Genomic DNA, 15,074 nt, shown 5'->3' with positions numbered 1-15,074 from the left:
AAAACTGTCCTGGCGTATAAATATGGGCGTGTGCCGTCTCTGTCGAGGACTGGCAGACTCTCGACTTGCCCACAACTGGACTTAACGGATGCAGACTTTCTTTCGACGGCAAGAATACTGTACAACAAGGCCTCAAAAACATGGCAACCCAATGGGACCCCCTCAAGGACATGCCTGACCTCAAGGGCAAGGTGGCAGTCGTCACCGGAGCCACGTGAGTCCCTTACACCTAGGTACTGCACGGGAATCAACTCACATGGTGTAGCTCGGGCATTGGCTTCCACACGGTGAAGCATCTGGCCGCCAAGGGCGCCAAAGTCTACTTTACGGCTCGAAACGAGGCAAAAGCCAAAAGGACGCAAGAGGAGCATCTCGAGCTCAATCCGCAACTGTCCGCTGAGCAGCTCCCATGGCTCCTCGCTGACTTTGAAGAGGTTGAAACCGCGGCAAGGGCGGCAGAGTTTCTCAGATCCAAGGAGGAAAAGGTCGATATCTTAGGTTCGCGGTCACTCTCGTGAGGTTGAAAGTCCAAATAGCTGACCTTGGTAGTGAACAATGCGGGCGGAGCACCAAGGACACTGGAGCACACCTCAGCCGGATGGGAGAAATCCATGGCAAGCTCGTGAGTACAATCAGCATAACAGTCTGAATACATGGACCAGCTAACACGACAAAGCCACATTGGCCACTTTGTTTTCACAAATGGCGTCCTTCCCCTACTCAAAAAGGCCGCCTCGTCAGCAGATGCCGACGTTCGCATAGTCGTTGTCTCTTCCAACGCCATGCACGTCGTTCTCCCGCCAGATTACGCCTTGGACTTTACCAAGCCAGAGCTCCTGCGCGGGACACTGCCCTACACACCTATAAAGTACAAGTTGCTGCGGCCACTGGTCTTCAACGTCAACATGCTGCACTACGCCGTGTCCAAGCTTGCCAACGCCATGTTCGCGAAACAACTCCAACGACATCTGGACAGCAAGCACGTGTCCATTGCCGTTGTGTCGCTGCATCCCGGCGGCGTGGCGTCGGATCGGATCCATGAGGTTTTCAAGCCGTGGGTGTGGCCACTGGTATCGGGCAATTTTGTGCCGCAGGACACTGGGTCCCATGCCAGTTTGTTTGCTGCGACGGCCAAGGAGATTCGCGTTGAGGAAAAGGGGTTCATGGGAAACTACATGGAGCCGATGGGGGTTGTGCATGCGGGCCACCCATTGCTCCATGATGAGGCCCAGGCGCGAGGCTTGTGGGAGAACACCCAGGCGGAGGCGAACAAGTATTTGGAGGGTAAAGGGCATGGAGGATTGCTTGATTGGTGAAGGGGGGGACAGCATAGTAATTGTAGTACCAGAGGTTCTGGGACCAGACGGATCGGAAAGATTGCTTCAATGTCAAATCTGTTCCGTGAAGGTTACTCCAAGAAGCAGTGACCCAGCAATCTATGTCGCACGAGGAAGATATAGTGTAAGCTGACGTCAGAGAGCAGTTTACGCGTTGTGCCAGTGACTGGAAGGGGAAGGATAGAGCTTGAATGGACGCAGGTCTACGTTAGAGTTGCCGACTCAAGCTGTAGAACCGAGGACGCTTGCTCAGACACATCAGCTTTGGGCAGTGGGGAGACAGCCACGCTCGACTTCAACCTACTTGGATGATAACCGTGCCTTGAATGCCGGGTCAGGAGGAGCACAAGGTGATAAATGAGTTTACGCTTCGAGCTGAACCCGCATCTCTCCATGGAGGACACATTCACATGGGCCAATATTGGCAGTGTGTTCAAGGATTTCACGATGTACCTCCACGCCGTCCTCGAGTTCTCCGTCACACTGTCTGTCTTCATCTTCATGACGTTTCTGCCGGCCATCATTCGGGGGATCGTCCGTGAACGATTTACCCCTTTAATGTGGAGCCCGGGAGTTCAGGGGATCAGGTGTTGACAAGCGAGGCAACATTACAGTCAAAAATAGAATGCTTTGCAAGTGAATTCGGAATGCGCAGAAGAATAGAGGAAAAGACCAGCGAGAGCAAAAAAAGGCAAAAGTAAAAAACCATCTCCGGTACAGGGAATCGAACCCTGGGCTTGACGGAACCTCGAATGACACTGGATCAATGAGAGCGTCAAATGTTAGCCACTACACCATACCGGATATTGGATGATCCCTGTCACTAATTTACCCGTCATATTCCAAGTGGCCCTGTGGTATGACTACCCACAACATCAACATTCACCCGACTATTCCATCTCGACAGTCTCCTTTGAACCAATCTCAAATTCACCATTCATATTCGCTTTTTATCAATACCTCCCCCAATCTTCCCCTTTCCACATGTTCATCCCATCATGACATAGAGATTAATACTGGTGATACATGGCCATTCTAAACCCAATTACAGCTCCTCGTGCACAGTGGCCTCCTTGCCCTCGCTAGCGGGCTTTGGCTGCTTCTGTGCCTCCTCCATCTCGCCGTCCTTGCTTGCGGCCGCATCGTGGGGCTGAGGCGGGACGGGCTTCTCCTCCTCCGGCGCAGCGGCCTCGTTCTTGACGGTCTCGGGGTCGGAGCCTTCGACGTCCGGGTGGGGAGGGGCGACGCCGGCTGCGGCCTCGCCAACGGACACTTCGTTGCCGTCCTCATCTACCACGCGGGTCTTGGTCTCGTACTTGGTCTTGAACTCGACCTTGCCTTCGAGGCTCTTGACTTGCTCCTCGTTCAGCAAGTTGCCATCCTGGTCGCGGAACTCAATCTTGTCGTCCTTGGCGACGACACGGGGCTCGTTCTCGCCCTCACCCTCGGGCTTGGCAGAGACGGCCTCGGCAGCCTTCTCCTCCACCTGGGACGCGGCAGCGTCAGCCTTGACGGCCTCGGGGGAGGGCGTGGCGGCAGTGCCGGCTTGGACAGTGAGCATGGTGTACTTGTCGTACTACAGCACGTTAGTATGAAACAACAAGCAAAGTCAAGTCAGTTACTCACCGAATCGTGGAAGGTCTTGCAGTCAAAGTCCCATGTGGGGAACAGCTTGACGCGGTTGCATTCGGCCTTGGTCCATGGGCTGCCGTATGCCAGAGGGGCAAAGAGCATAAAGACACCGGCAGTCACGACGAGGAAAAGAATGGCGGTGACCTTGTTGATGAGGCCACTGTCTTTGCGGCCCGCGCTGGGGATCCGGGCGGTGGCGTAGTCAAAGACCTGGCACAGAGCAATGACACCAAAGTACAGCGCCGGGAAGTAGTGGTGCAGGAAGAGCTGGCGCTTCATCAGGAAGAACGGGAAATAGTGCAGAGCCCAGCCAAGCACAGACATGCCAACCTCGTAATCGAAGCGCTTAAAGGTGGTGTTGTTGTAGTCGCCGTAGCTGCGCTGCCAGCGGAGAACAGCAATGGCCTTGAACACGACCCAGGTGACAATAGCAATCGTCGACGACCACCAGACAATGGGGTTGCCGATGAGGTAGACCTGCGTGTGGCTGCGGCCCCAGAAGTTGATGCCGCGACGGAGGATGGGCCAGGATTCAGGGCGGGAGTCCCACGTGTGCGAGTCGGTCAGACCAGCGTTGGTCCTCCACATGACGGCGTGCAGCTCAGCAAACTTGCCAAAGAAACCGGGCTTGCGGTAGTTTGCCTTTTCCGCGTCGGGGCCGAGGTGAGGGCTCTGGTTGCTCTCAATGTACCACAGACTGTTGGGCAAGGATCCACCGCGAGCGCAAGTGACCTCCTGCTGCTCCGAAGCCCAGGAAGGGAGTTTGACCTTGTGAGAGAACAGGACGCAGCCGGTCATGACGTGGACGAGCCTAAACTTGGTCTCGATGGTGCGGAGGCGTTCCTTGGCAACAGCACCCTTGGTCTGCTTTCCAACGATTTCGACACGGAAGTAGTCGTTCGCATCACCATCGAACCCTTCGTAACCGTACGCGGACACTTCATTCTGCCACTCGGCCTCACTGACGGGGGGACGCACGTCATGGGAGTGGAGGCGACGGTGGGTGTTGGTGTGGTACAGACGCAGAACAGCGCCGTTCTTGATATATTCGGGTTCCGGCAAAAGGTCCCACGCGTTGGTGCCATTGATGGGCTCGCCGTCCATGCCGAGAGGCTGCGTCTGGTTCTCAAGCAGCCAGACGTTGTTCTCGTCCTTGTGAGGGTACAGAGTGATCTGCTGCTGCTTGCTACCGGTGGGGTACATCAAGGGGTGAGAGTGCAAGTAGCCACCCTGAGTATTGACGTGGCGGATGCTAACCTTGCTGCCCATGACGACGTCAGCAGGGACGTCCTTCATCCTCTTGGTGTTGAGGGTAGCCTGGAACTCGGAGCTCATGAAGCCGTCGCCCTCACCAGGGTTGACCAGAGCGGTGAAGTGGATGGCGAACATGGCAAGGTAGAAAGTCAAGGGGACGACAATCAGCGCAAACACACGGGCCATGAAATGCTTGCACCAGAGGCGGATGGGGACGTTCTTGCTGTCGCCGAGCAGAACCCAGAGCTGCACCATGGTCAAGACACCAACCCAGGCAATTGTGAAGAGGCCGACCCATTTAATGCTGACGGTGATGCCCAGGCCAAGGCCAGTGTTGAGAAGCCAGAACCACCAGCTAACGCCAAAAGCCTTGGAAGGACCTTGCTCGTGTTGGTTGGTGAAGGCGTTGAAGGACAGGGCGGTGTAGGCGGTGGCGGCAACGAGGGGCGAATCGAGGAGAATCAGGCGCGCTTGCGTGAGCAGTCCGTTCTCTACATGGTGTTAGCTATTTTCCACGCACATCTGGGGCGATCATATACTGACCAAAGATGATCAGGCCGGTACCCAGCAGGGCAGTCATCGAGCGGCATCCGAGGGTCTTGAGGGTCAGGTACATGCAGGGCGCCAGAGCAACACCGCAGATGGCTGGGAACATGCGCATAGCCACGTACGGCACGTTGGGCTCAATGTAGTCCTTGCCAATCTCTTTGAAGTCAAAGCTACCGTCAAAGCCAGCCAACCAACCGGTCAGGGCGATGAGCATCTTGGCGAGAGGGGGGTGGACATCCATGAAGAACTTTCCCTTGATGTACTTTGTCGCAAAGCCACCAAAGCTAGCACAGGTCAGCATTTCGTTCCGGATGCAGAAGCTGCACGAACTCACTGAACTTCGTCAAAGACGACGCTCGAAGGCTGGTAGATTTTGTAGACGCGGACAGCGAGGGCGACGAGGGTCAAGGCGAGTACCACCCAGTAGTCAGACAAGGGCAGGAGGAAGACATCGTGGTCCTCGACGCCGTCTGACTTGTATGATGTTTCTTTGGCCTTGTTCTTCGCCTTGGTCTTGGAACGCGACTTGGACCTCGACTTGGAGCGGGCGTTGCCAGTTTCCGGAACGGCGAGGGTAGGCGAGGAAGCCACTTGCTTCTCTGCTGGGGGCAGCGGGCTGCGACCCCGGGCCGAGTTGGCTTTGGCCATGTTTAGATGCTCGATATTTCCAATAAGTTGGGGAGCTGCGTCGATCGGCGGTGTCGTGTTGTGTCGTGTCGTGTCGAAGAAGAGTTGGTGGAGAAGTTAAAGGGATGGATGAATCGAAACAAGGAAACCGGGCAGTAAAAGAGCGTGCCGAAGAAGAATGCGAGTTGATCAATTACAAGAGCCTCATCTGATCACTTTGGGGGGAAAGTGACTGAGGAGCAGCGGGATCTCCTCCAGCGTCAAGTCGAGGAGTTGAAAGGGTTGAGGTGAGGTGGTCACTACGTACGCGAGCTGGCCCATCTAGACTAGCCGGGCGACATGAGCTCGTGGGAATGCTGATGCTGTCCTGAAAGCTGAAGAAAGGGGGCCAATCATCGGCGTAGCCCCGCGGCGCATGGCTCCACTATCACATTGTCAAGGGAATCAGGGTCTGTGCTATTTTGGTTACAGTGTGGCCTGATGCTCTTCACGTGGAATTACATTGAGTCTGAATACCTTGCGTTCACTTCGACTATGGACTTATTCAAGAGGCAGGCCGAGCTCATGATTGAACTCAGCACAATCAATGCCTGTTGACGAAGCTCAAGCCAGGCGATGCCTCAGCCACTGCTCTCCTGTATTGTGCATGAGGCTGACCTGCAGCAGCGCCACGCCTGCTTCTCTGTCACGTGTTTGCCTCGGGACCTTCAAGGCTTCAACTTGAAGGCAGCAGCGTCCAATTCAACAGGCGAGCGATCCTTCGAATGTCTCCAAGTTCTCGTCCCAAGACTGCTCCCATGGCATCGTGTCCATGAAAGCGCTGAGAGTGCAGCGCCGTCGCTGGCTTTCTAGCACTCATACTCCACGTGTCGGGTCTTTTGCAGACGCTCGTGTCTCAGCTGCCCAAGCACGAAGTGCCTCGAGTGCGCGAACCAGCCCCATCCAACGACTCGATCAGTGTCGCGGAACTCGCCCTACTCGCCCGCCGTCCAGAAGAATCTCGTTGGGTACAGCATGGGTGAGGGTGGTTGTCATCGGGCCCTCGAATTCCGGTGACTGCCACTGATGGGCGCTGTTCATGCGACGCTCTAGAAATGAACTGCGAGCGACGTCTATATAGCTGCGGCATTGCCGCGTTGCTGACTGATGCTCTCGCTGAGAGCAGTTTGTCGGCAGTAGATTGCCGTGAAGCTCCAGTCAGCGACGACTGCAGAGCCCAAGCGGGCCCCTCGGCTTCCTCGTACGCATTCACCTTGCAACGTCCGTACGAAGCCGAGCCTTCGGGGTGACGAGGCCAATTACGCTTCGCCCAGCATCAATTGCATTTTATCTCGCCTCTCGCATCGCAAAGCTCGCAAAGCTTGCAGCGTACGGATTCCTGCCATGCCTTCACCAGGCGGTAGCGAGCCGGGGGCGACGCCCTATGCCCCTTCTTGGCCGCGCAAGCCACACACCAAAACCCGAAGCGGATGTACCGTCTGTAAGAGACGCAAGATCAAAGTAAGACTTCTTGCAACTATAGGGTGCCTAGGACTGACCAGTGCCGCTACTAGTGCGATGAGCAAAAGCCGTCTTGTGCCAATTGTATCAAGCACGGGGTGCATTGCAACTACGCGCCGTGGACGGCTCGCCGCTGGCATGGAACTACGAGCCACCGCTCACCAGGGCACCAAGGCGCAACATCGCCAAGCCATGACTTGTCTCGCCATCAGTCGCCGTCGGGCAATGCTCTCCTGTTCAACGAGACGCATCTCGAGCTCTTGCATCACTTCACGACCGTAACGTACAACACGCTCACGGCTCATCCCACACTCAAAGTCATGTGGCGGATCACTGTGCCCCAGCTCGGTCTCAAACACCCATTTCTGATGCGCAGCATCTTCGCCATCTCTGCATTGCACCTGGCAGTCCTTCGACCGCAAAGACGGTCCTTCTACGTTGACGTGAGTCGCGAGGAGCACTCGGCCGCGCTGGCGATGGCCGTTCCGCTGATTAGCAACGCCAACGAGGACAATGCGTCTGCTCTGTTCGCCTTCTCTATGCTCGCTGTCATCTACATCCTCGCGGCACCACGGGAACCAGGAGATCATTGGCTTCTTGTACCCGAGGGCGGATTGACGGATTGGCTCGCCCTAATACAGGGCACTAGGTCGGTATCTACATCCTACCAGGAGCATTTATCAAAGGGGCCCGTGAGTCCACTCTTTACAGTCTCGCAAGCCCTTGTGAGCAATGCCGAGGAGAAAGGGCAGTCCCTCCCGGCGTGGAAGGGTTCCAGCGAGTACCGTCAGATGGTGCTGCTTCGACAATTGATCCGGGAGCGCGTAGACAATGCGCAGAGGCTAAAGCAGTATGAGACGCTTCTGGACCTACTCGAGCAAAGCTTTGCCGCCAACATGGTCTCACCAACGTCGTATTGTCAAGAAACGTTGAGCGACGATCATGAGCAAGTGGCGACGTCGCACATCTTCTCTTTCTTATACCGATCCCTGGAGATCATGCAAGGGCCACTGCAAGCCCGCGAGCCTGAGGCGTTGGTCATCTTTGCCTACTATTGCGTCCTTCTGCACAAGCTGGAGGGTTATTGGTGGATACAAACGTTACCGAGGGATATCATGGAGGAGATCTGGGGCGCCTTGAACTACGAATATCGATACTGGATTCAGTGGCCTGCGGAGCAACTGGGGTGGGCACCTCGAGATCCATAGCTTATCTGAACAGAGCCTCCAAGCCTCCCAGGCACCGCCATTCGGGAAACTTACAGCCCCATTCAAAATGCATCGGATGATCGGCGTCGGCATCTGACCTTGCAGCACTTGGCAATGTCAGGTTTCAGGGTCCCGTTGGAGACAGTCGCACGGGATCCACCTCGGGTTCGTACGCATCAGCTTTGCGAGGCGCGTACGAGATGGAGAGCACACTAGCACTGGCGGTTGCCCATGAGACAAACACTTCAGTGCGACGAAGATTGTGGCTGGGTAATAATAAGGTTCAGTTCATGCTTATTCGCAATGCTGTGCTGTGCTGAGTCCTAGTCAGGTGTGCCCCTGACCGCGGCCTTATAAATACCGTCTCCTCGAGCACATCCAACACCAACACTCGACACCACAACTCTCTCTCTCTACCGCATCACTCAATCTTCACGATGTCGTTCAAGTCTCTCCTCTTCGACGTTCGCTTGGCGACCAAGGTGCACATTGTGCAACTTCTGCTGGCAGTTGTTGTCTTGGGCCTCGCCGGCTACAAAGGAACCATCAACACCGGTGTCCCTGGAGGCGCTGGCCAGATCACGCCTATCACAGCTGTCAGTTCTCGAGCGTTGACGTTTGTCTGCGGACATCCACTAATCCTACCACAGAGTGTCAAGAGCATCGTCTGCATCCTTTACGAGCTCCTCACTCGCCATGTGGCCCGGCTCCAAAAGTTCGGCAGGCTAGGTGTCTACAGGGTCCTCAACGTGTTGGACTTTCTCTTGTGGGGTGTTGCTACCGGCATGGTGGCCTACTCTGCTTCGCGGTACTGCGTGGGCGAAGCGTGCTCAGTCACGCAAGGCATCATCGCTCTCGGCGTTATCATTTGGTATGGTGCCCGCTCCTTCCTCACAACGTTGACTTTGCTGACACATCTGTAGCCTGCTCTCGATCCAGCCAGCTTGTGCTACGATCACGGAAGCACGCGACGCCAAGAAGGCCCCCAGGGCATACGATGCCGAGATGGCAAGGCCGCGCAAGTAATGACGAGCCGCGAGCACGTTAGACAATAGAGGGGAGGCGAGTGGGCACATGCATTCTCTGGCGTCTTCCACGCAGGCTCTGCAATTTGCAGCAGGCCGAAATGTCTTCTGTTTTCATTTGATCAGGTCACGGACCTGTTTCGGGTTATCTTTTAGGCCAGCATGTAATTGTCACTCGATGCTTCGAGATGATATTCCTTGTTAGATCGTTGCGAATGGGCCTTTTCAAGTCATCGATTACTCAGTGACCCAGTCTTGGTGAATAGGTTCGATGCCCTTGAACGGTTCTTCTGGGCTGAATAGTCAGCTGCGTAAGTAATAGTCCTTTTGGACTGTAAATCACCATGAATCAACCGTGCAAGACATGTCGTTACCCGAAAGTGGTGTTTGAACCGTTGCTTTTGTTCCTGTGGAGTTTTAGCTTTGAGTATGGGTACGCAAAGACTCACGAAGTTAAAGGTTATTTGATCAGGAGAGAGGAAAAGCAATCAATTTACTTTTCAGTGTTTGGGAAATAATAATGCTTCATAGATTCGTCCTCATGAAATAGCATTAGGATGGCTATAGGGTAGTCGGCGTCACACCACGCTAACCCATTTCGGTCGCAGGCATGCGTGCGGCGACGTCAAACCTTTGAAATTTCCAGACGCGACTGACTCGACGATCGCCCGACCTCATCTCCTCGCCACTCCTCACCAACTCCCACCGCTGCCCTCGTCGACGCATCATCATGGCTGCGGCTGCGACCAACGGCGACTCTGCGACGGCCGCTCTCGACGCCATCAAGCCCCCTCCCGGCGTCGTTCTACCTCCACGCGAGATCCGCAACGTCCTCGAAAAGACCGCCGGCTACGTGGCGCGAAACGGCGCCGTCTTTGAGGATCGCATTCGCGACAAGGAAGCACAGAACCCCAAGTTCAGCTTTCTCAACGCAGCCGATGCATACAATGCCTTCTACCAATGGCGGCTGAACGAGGTCCGCGCCGGCCGCGGGACATCCATTGCCGCTGGTCGAGCGAACGAGTCGTCGACCCCAGTGCCGGAGAAACCGCAAGGGCCACCAAAACCTCCCGACTTTCAGTTCTCGGCGAGGATGCCCAGGATCAATCAGAAGGACTTGGATGTCATCCGACTGACGGCGCTATTCGTCGCCAAGAATGGACGACAGTGGATGACACAGCTGGCCCAGCGCGAGACGGGCAACCCGCAATTTGCCTTTCTGATACCGAACCACACCTTCCACAACTTCTTTCAGCACATTGTCGACCAGTATACGACGCTGCTGCGGGCAAGCGGACTAGGGGGCGAGGGAGGCAAGCTGCAGGACGAGCGCATGGCCGAGCTGGAGCAGAACGTCGCGGACAAGTTCCACGTGCTGAACCGCGCGAAGCAACGAGCAGAATACGCGAAACACGTCGAGGCGGAGAGGCGCAAGAAGGAGGAGGAAGAGCAGGAGGCCAAGGCCGAGTTTGCGAGGATCGACTGGGGCGACTTTGTGGTGGTCGAGACGATTGATTTCACAGATGCTGATGAGAATACCCAACTACCGCCGCCGACGTCGCTGTCTGACCTGCAATACGCGTCGCTCGAGGACAGGAACAAGGCCTCCATCTCCTCGAATCTACGGCTGGAGGAGGCTTTCCCAGGCGAAGAGGACTCGATGCACAACGGATACCCAGCCGCACAGCAAACGCCCACCAGCTACGGGCAACAGCAAACGCAACAGCAGCCACAGGCGGGCTATGCGCCGCAGATGCCAGCGCCAGGGGCTTGGAACAATTCGCCCCAGGCGAACCCACAGCAAGAAGAAGAGGAGCGGAGGATACAGGAGCGCATGGACGCACAAGCCCGCATGCATCAGGCCCAGTCCGAAGCCAGGAGTGGGCCGGGCGCGATGAAGATTCGAGAAAACTATGTACCGCGAGCAGCGCAAAAGGCGGCGGCCAAGCAAACAGGCATGGCGACGTGTCCCAACTGCAAGCAGCCCATCCCGATCGATGAGCTGGAAGCCCACATGAGGAGTAAGTTGATAGAACGAGATGTGAATTTGCCGACAGTGCTGACCATGACCAGTCGAACTCTTGGATCCCAGCTGGAAGGAGCAGAAAGCCAAAGCCGAGTCCCGCTACGCGCACTCGCACGTGTCGCATGCTGATGTGGCCAACAACCTCAAACGCCTGGCCAGTCAACGAAGCGACGTATTCGACCCTGTTACCGGGCAAGCGGTGTCCGAGGATGAGTTGGCGCGGAGGAAGAGGGCTGCGCTGCAGAGCTACGACGGCAACCCCGAGGGGAAAAGCCAGCCGCATGCCGGGCAGATGCAGTCGTACAATGTGGAGGAACAGATCCGAAAGATTCATCAAAAGTTTGGCGATAAGAAATGAGTGTGGGACGGTATAAGTAGGACGGGACCTCTGCATATTCGGTGTTCCATCACACATACTGGCGTTGGGAGTCTTTGGGCTATCCTTGAGGTTAGGCACAATGCGAAAGATCAGGCTTTGGTTTGTCATGGCTATCGTACCTCAGCATGTGTGATCAGTAGTGCAATGAGGAGTGAATGGTGTGCCCTGGAGATCTTGGTTGAAGCATCGCAGCGACTTGGACCAAGTGGTGGGGAGACGCATGTGATTGAAGCCCACGATCATGGTGCTGCATTAAATGTACTTTCTCTCAATCATGTCATCGGGGTACAATCATAGCATATTTTTGCCAGCTGCTTTTCTGCTTTTTCGCGAGGAGAGGCCATGTACGTACATGTACTCCGTACTATATCTTCAAGCCCACCACGCCGCCCCCGCATATTCGATCACAGCCCCACTTGGTCTTCAACGTCAAGCTATCCTCACCACGCACGCGCACTCCAACCTCTACTCTCCTAGCATTGTATCTAAAGCCTCGCCTCCAATCTGCTTCAACAGCCTCTATACACGCTCCTCGGCCTAGATCTCTCATTGTCCTGCCGCGAAGCAGTCTCCTCCACCAACGCGACTGGTTGTAGCGGTATCGCGCCATTTGCGCACAGGCTCGACGCCAGAAGCAAGTCGCATCGAGCACACGACCGCCTGACCACCCACCCATCATGTCCTCTGACGCTACCAACAACGCCGAGCGTTCGACCTCGCCAAACTCACACCGTCCGATCCTGCAGTCCATGCCCGACACCCGCCAGCAGTCGTTCGACGAGATCTACGGCCCGCCAGAGAACTTCCTCGAGATCGAGGTGCGCAACCCGCGCACCCACGGCATGGGCCGCTCCATGTACACAGACTACGAGATTGTCTGCCGAACCAACATCCCCGCCTTCAAGCTGCGCCAGTCGACGGTGCGTCGCCGGTACTCGGACTTTGAGTACTTTCGGGACATTCTCGAGCGGGAGAGCGCGCGCGTGACCATCCCGCCGCTGCCCGGCAAGGTCTTCACCAACCGCTTCAGCGACGATGTGATTGAGGGACGGCGCGCCGGCCTGGAGAAGTTTCTCAAGATTGTGGTTGGCCACCCCTTGCTGCAGACTGGTAGCAAGGTGCTGGCGGCATTTGTGCAGGGTAAGCAGCTCGTCCTACACTTTTATTGGCACGCGCCATACTGACAAACGACAAGACCCCAACTGGGACCGGAGTGCCTGGTGACGGGATGAGTGGCCCTCTGTCGTAGTAGCCATCTCAGGACGAGGCAGCGGCTTGCGCGTCGAGGCGGCAGCTAGATTGAAGGGGCAGCCGGCGCAGGGCCACACGATTGCATCATATGCGAGGCGGTACACATTGTGAGGGATGCAGGTAGTGTGAAGGCGTGACGACTAGCAGTCAGTCGTTGTAGTGTGTTGGTATGTATGTCAGTTTAGCCCGTTTTCATGTTTTTCTTTCCCTTCTTTCGAATCAAAAAGTCATTCCAAGAGGCAAAAAGTGGCGTCGTATTGTACATCAACCCGTCTATATCCATCTATTCCAGTATCTTTGCTGCTCCAAACGCCAGACCATGATTGCATCTCAAGACAATAGCTGTACACGTCCCCCCATCGTACACTCCTCGACATCATCCCCTTACGCCGGCGTATGGAATAATCGTAGGATAGCCTCGTACATGCCGAACATGATGGCTGCGCTGGGGACCGTGCGCATCAAATGAGGGGTGAGTCCACCATATAGGCCCATCATGCCCTCCTCCTTGAAGACGAGTTTGAAGCACTGCATCAGGCCGGTGTATTTGGGCCGGCTGCCGTCGGTGGGTACTTGCCGAAGGCGGGTGCGGGCGACCTAGGTATGTTAGTGTTGGGTCGACATGCCTTGCATTCTGGACTCACCTCGTGGGGATACGCTAGGACAGCCGCCACGAGCTTTGCGCTGCCCGCAGCTCCAGAGTTGCCGAACCAATCCACCACACCGTCCCACGCGTTCTTCTCGCGGCCACTCAACATGATACGTTCGTTCCTCCTCGCCAAGCCGGTCTTCATTTGCTCGTACAGCATCCACTGCATCGTGCTCTCCACGACGCCCAGGTAACTTGCGCTCATGCCCTTGTACAACCCGCGGATGCCCTCGTCGCGCAGAATCTGCCGGATGCAGTCCACACTATTGCGGTATTGCCGCGCCTGCTGGCCCCCGGACTTGGCCGACATATTCTTGTCGAGCTGCAGCCGCGTCTTGACCATCCAGATGGGGTTCGTAGCTGTGCTTGTCGCAACACCCGCGGCGACACCGGCCGCCAGGTGCACCCAGGCGGCTTCCTGTCCGTGGTTCCAGTACTGCGCCATGGCCTTCTTGCCATTACCGTACACGAAAAAGTTGATGCTCCGCGCGGGTATCACGCCCACCAGGTTGGGCCCCAGGCCTTTGAATAGCGCGCGAGGGCCCTCGATCCGGTAGACGGAGCCGAGGATCTGGAGTGTATCCTTGAGGTGATAGATGGCCGAGCGGAGGGGGTTGCGCGCCTGTTGGGGGGCTGCTGCGCGGGCCGCGCGGATCTGGGCTTGGTAGAAGTCGGACTGTAGACGGGTCTTGAGGACGTCGAGGGGTGCCGTGACGGTCGCTGCGGTCATGCCGCCCACACTGTTCTGTCAGCATCTTGCGGTTTCATAGAAGGGACCAGGGGACATACGCGCCAGCCATCAGATGCACCCATGACTTGGCAAAGGGCAGAGCTTGCACCTTCTTGGACCGGATCGAGCTCTCTGGTATCACGTCGCCCGTCTCGCGGCTCTGCACGAGGACGGTAGGCTGCCCATCGCGCAGAGACTGATTCGGGGCCATCGTACGGTTGCTTTGGGTTCGCGTTCAGCTCGGCGCCATTCATATGTCTAGCATCCGTGCACACGTTGCGTTGGAGCCTGCGATGCGCGTCATGCAAAAGGGGACTTCTTTTTTCCAACTGTCGCGACCGACATGACTAGCGTCCGCTAGCTCCACTCCTTCTCCTTTTTGGCCTATATAAGATTTAATTCTGATAACCCATTCAACAAGCAATGTCTAGCCTGCCCGGCTAGCTCAATCGGTAGAGCGTGAGACTCTTACGCCTAATCAGCGAAGGTCCACATCATCTCAAGGTTGTGGGTTCGACCCCCACGTCGGGCTATTCCTATATTTTTTGTTTTTGAATTAATTTCTCGAGCTTTTGGCGCATTTCCTGCGCAAATCTTTTTTGAGGTTCGACGAACAAGTATAGGGTAGGTGCAGCTGCATTCAAGTCACGTGCTGTCCTGTCTATCTGAGCCCCTTTTCGACGTCTTTTATGGACAAGGTCTCCGGAGTGTCTATTCCTCCAATCGGAGTGATTTGCGCGCACTATGTCTAGTTGGTTCTCTGTTCCACCGTTGCGCGTATCCTCGAAGCAAACCAGTCGGGTCGTGCCACGCTCAGGTTGTAACATTGACGGTCTGTGAGGCGTTTGTTGCACGACATAGGCGAGCATAAAGCTCCGTTGCCTATGCAATAGAGACCAGGCTCCCG

The 15,074-nt window shown here is 56.1% G+C and overlaps 7 protein-coding genes and 2 non-coding genes across 9 annotated transcripts; 6 read left to right on the top strand and 3 right to left on the bottom strand.

The window, feature by feature from the left end:
- Positions 1–140: 140 nt before the first annotated feature.
- F5Z01DRAFT_674425 (daunorubicin C-13 ketoreductase) lies at positions 141–1,316 on the top strand (the record flags this gene model as incomplete). The annotated part of the gene is made up of 4 exons (XM_046265040.1): positions 141–214; positions 266–498; positions 550–622; positions 677–1,316. 4 exons carry the CDS (start codon positions 141–143, stop codon positions 1,314–1,316), a joined length of 1,020 nt encoding a protein of 339 aa, XP_046118033.1.
- Positions 1,317–2,030: 714 nt separating this feature from the next.
- On the bottom strand, positions 2,031–5,745 carry F5Z01DRAFT_655971 (family 39 glycosyltransferase). The gene is made up of 4 exons (XM_046263548.1): positions 5,107–5,745; positions 4,767–5,056; positions 2,964–4,714; positions 2,031–2,913 (listed from the first exon to the last, which is right to left on the bottom strand). The coding sequence occupies exons 1-4, from the start codon at positions 5,418–5,420 to the stop codon at positions 2,383–2,385; spliced, it is 2,886 nt and encodes a 961-aa protein (XP_046118032.1). The 5' UTR covers positions 5,421–5,745; the 3' UTR covers positions 2,031–2,382.
- Positions 2,047–2,141, bottom strand: F5Z01DRAFT_t51. The gene has a single exon. It is a non-coding gene; the product is annotated as a tRNA-Glu (tRNA).
- An 879-nt stretch (positions 5,746–6,624) lies between the features above and the next one.
- On the top strand, positions 6,625–8,223 carry F5Z01DRAFT_117346 (uncharacterized protein). The gene is made up of 2 exons (XM_046257456.1): positions 6,625–6,899; positions 6,953–8,223. Exons 1-2 carry the CDS (start codon positions 6,783–6,785, stop codon positions 8,105–8,107), a joined length of 1,272 nt encoding a protein of 423 aa, XP_046118031.1. The 5' UTR covers positions 6,625–6,782; the 3' UTR covers positions 8,108–8,223.
- A 321-nt stretch (positions 8,224–8,544) lies between these two features.
- F5Z01DRAFT_636768 (uncharacterized protein) lies at positions 8,545–9,133 on the top strand (the record flags this gene model as incomplete). Its single annotated transcript, XM_046262234.1, has 2 exons — positions 8,545–8,978; positions 9,031–9,133. The coding sequence occupies 2 exons, from the start codon at positions 8,545–8,547 to the stop codon at positions 9,131–9,133; spliced, it is 537 nt and encodes a 178-aa protein (XP_046118030.1).
- Positions 9,134–9,862: 729 nt separating this feature from the next.
- On the top strand, positions 9,863–11,516 carry F5Z01DRAFT_681619 (Pre-mRNA splicing factor PRP21 like protein-domain-containing protein; the record flags this gene model as incomplete). Its single annotated transcript, XM_046265709.1, has 2 exons — positions 9,863–11,153; positions 11,206–11,516. 2 exons carry the CDS (start codon positions 9,863–9,865, stop codon positions 11,514–11,516), a joined length of 1,602 nt encoding a protein of 533 aa, XP_046118029.1.
- A 770-nt stretch (positions 11,517–12,286) lies between these two features.
- On the top strand, positions 12,287–12,761 carry F5Z01DRAFT_681618 (Golgi membrane sorting nexin; the record flags this gene model as incomplete). The annotated part of the gene is made up of 2 exons (XM_046265708.1): positions 12,287–12,677; positions 12,733–12,761. The coding sequence occupies 2 exons, from the start codon at positions 12,287–12,289 to the stop codon at positions 12,759–12,761; spliced, it is 420 nt and encodes a 139-aa protein (XP_046118028.1).
- Positions 12,762–13,172: 411 nt separating this feature from the next.
- On the bottom strand, positions 13,173–14,378 carry F5Z01DRAFT_674419 (mitochondrial carrier domain-containing protein; the record flags this gene model as incomplete). The annotated part of the gene is made up of 3 exons (XM_046265039.1): positions 13,173–13,385; positions 13,433–14,177; positions 14,227–14,378. 3 exons carry the CDS (start codon positions 14,376–14,378, stop codon positions 13,173–13,175), a joined length of 1,110 nt encoding a protein of 369 aa, XP_046118027.1.
- Positions 14,379–14,601: 223 nt separating this feature from the next.
- On the top strand, positions 14,602–14,699 carry F5Z01DRAFT_t55. The gene has a single exon. It is a non-coding gene; the product is annotated as a tRNA-Lys (tRNA).
- Positions 14,700–15,074: the final 375 nt, after the last annotated feature.

Source organism: Emericellopsis atlantica (genome assembly GCF_019669845.1).
Source record: "Emericellopsis atlantica unplaced genomic scaffold F5Z01scaffold_14, whole genome shotgun sequence".
Classification (NCBI taxonomy): Eukaryota; Fungi; Ascomycota; class Sordariomycetes; order Hypocreales; family Bionectriaceae; genus Emericellopsis; species Emericellopsis atlantica.
This window is presented reverse-complemented; position numbering and strand designations above follow the sequence as displayed.

What these genes read in the sequence shown, in the direction of transcription:
- F5Z01DRAFT_655971 (XM_046263548.1), bottom strand. Translation starts at nt 5,420, where the DNA reads ATGGCCAAAGCCAACTCGGCCCGGGGTCGCAGCCCGCTGCCCCCAGCA. An exon ending in TACCGGCCTGATCATCTTTG is followed by an intron (nt 4,715 to 4,766) that starts GTCAGTATATGA and finishes AACACCATGTAG; the next exon opens with AGAACGGACTGCTCACGCAA. An exon ending in GCAAGACCTTCCACGATTCG is followed by an intron (nt 2,914 to 2,963) that starts GTGAGTAACTGA and finishes AACGTGCTGTAG; the next exon opens with TACGACAAGTACACCATGCT.
- F5Z01DRAFT_117346 (XM_046257456.1), top strand. Translation starts at nt 6,783, where the DNA reads ATGCCTTCACCAGGCGGTAGCGAGCCGGGGGCGACGCCCTATGCCCCT. An exon ending in GTAAGAGACGCAAGATCAAA is followed by an intron (nt 6,900 to 6,952) that starts GTAAGACTTCTT and finishes TGCCGCTACTAG; the next exon opens with TGCGATGAGCAAAAGCCGTC.